The sequence below is a fragment of the Seriola lalandi genome, unplaced genomic scaffold, assembly GCF_002814215.2.
Source record: "Seriola lalandi dorsalis isolate HSWRI2012SDOR001 ecotype SW California unplaced genomic scaffold, Sedor1 jcf7180002005098, whole genome shotgun sequence".
In the NCBI taxonomy this organism is placed as follows: domain Eukaryota; kingdom Metazoa; phylum Chordata; class Actinopteri; order Carangiformes; family Carangidae; genus Seriola; species Seriola lalandi.
The window spans coordinates 1-1,409 of NW_019475752.1; the positions used below are offsets into that span (position 1 = coordinate 1).

Here is a 1,409-nt window from a genome sequence, read left to right on the forward strand (position 1 = left end):
TTTGCAAAATGTTGCTTGTACCATGAGAAATAGCAGCTGTAGATTGTTATTGGTTGGAGAAATATCCTAAAACACCAAGACTGTGTTGCTTCAGGAACAATTAGCAGATTGAACTCGGAGCTGGGATGAAATTAATCAATTTATTCCCTTAAATATGCAACAAAGACAAACCAACGACAACGCAACAACTACACATATATATGTTGTATATTACAGGTTTGTTTGACGTACAATCACCTCTGGCAACACACGGGACAGACTGAGACATTGAAAGTGTTGTAAGAGGAAAATACAAGGGGATGTGACACAAATGTTCAGTGAGTTTGATCATTTTGCTTCACGTCCAGGGTCGTCAGAATTCGAGAAAGTTGGTGACGATGGCGGCGTTGTAGATCAGGTCTGAGATGTACCCCATGGAGGTCTGTGGTCCCATTTGTGGGTGGTGATGATGGTGGTGGTGGTGATGTCCTTGGCCCTGAGTTACCTCCCAGTACACCGGCTGAGGGTGAGAGGGGACTACTTGGTCCACAGAGGCGTGCACGCCTCCGCCCCCGGCGCCGCCTCCGTACACGGCCTGATGAGCCCCAGATGGAACCAAACTCTGGGGCTTGAAGTTCCTGAAAGCCTGGTAGGAGCGGGACGAGGCCGGGTGGTGGTGTGGCGGCCTGGTCATGGGCTGGGGAAAGGAGCTAGGAAGAAAACCAGGGAGCGCCGGTCCCAGGTGCTGCTGCCGGTGATGCTCCTCCTCCCAGGGTCGAGACTCTGAGGGTTTTGAGGAGGCGCCCAGAGGGGCCTGCTGGTGGTGGAGCGACGAGGAAGACGGTGGAGATGACACAGGGTTGCTGTAGATTTGGATCCAGTCGGAGTAAATTTGCGGGACGTCCTCGGAGTGGTGGTTCTGCTCCTGCCTGAATATGTCCTGCAGGGTGGTTGGCGTGGGGAAAGCGGAGGTCATGGGTCCAGAGCAGGACTCCACAGATCCTCTAACTCCCAGGACAGGCTTGGTGGACTTGGGGAGTCTGCCAGTCTTGATACTCCTGGCTCTTCTGTTCTGGAACCACACCTGTGGAGAATAATGTACTTCACCAACTTGATGACCAACATCTAATAAATTACAAAACCTTTGATCAGTCATATTTTGATGTTTTCAAAATATAGTTTTATCATTTTTGGGGAGTTTTGCAGCTAATCAGAGGAGCAGCAGACTCACCTGGATCTTGCTCTCCGGCAGGTGAGTGTGCGCGGCCAGCCTCTCCCTCAGGGTGATGTCCGGGTAGGGAGTCACAGCGAAGGCCTGCTCCAGCTCCGACAGCTGGGCCCGGCTGAAGATGGTCCTCTTCCTCTTCCTCTGACCCTCCGTCAGACCCGCGGCTCGGTCCGGCTCCGGGGAGGACACGGCGCTCTCACTC

At 53.1% G+C, this 1,409-nt stretch overlaps 1 protein-coding gene across 1 annotated transcript; it reads right to left on the minus strand.

Annotated features, from left to right (window-relative positions):
- Positions 1-180: 180 nt before the first annotated feature.
- On the minus strand, positions 181-1,405 carry LOC111669679 (homeobox protein SEBOX-like; the record flags this gene model as incomplete). Its single annotated transcript, XM_023426082.1, has 2 exons — positions 181-1,063; positions 1,211-1,405. Coding segments are annotated over 2 exons (906 nt in total), but the record flags the coding sequence as incomplete, so codon positions are not given.
- Positions 1,406-1,409: the final 4 nt, after the last annotated feature.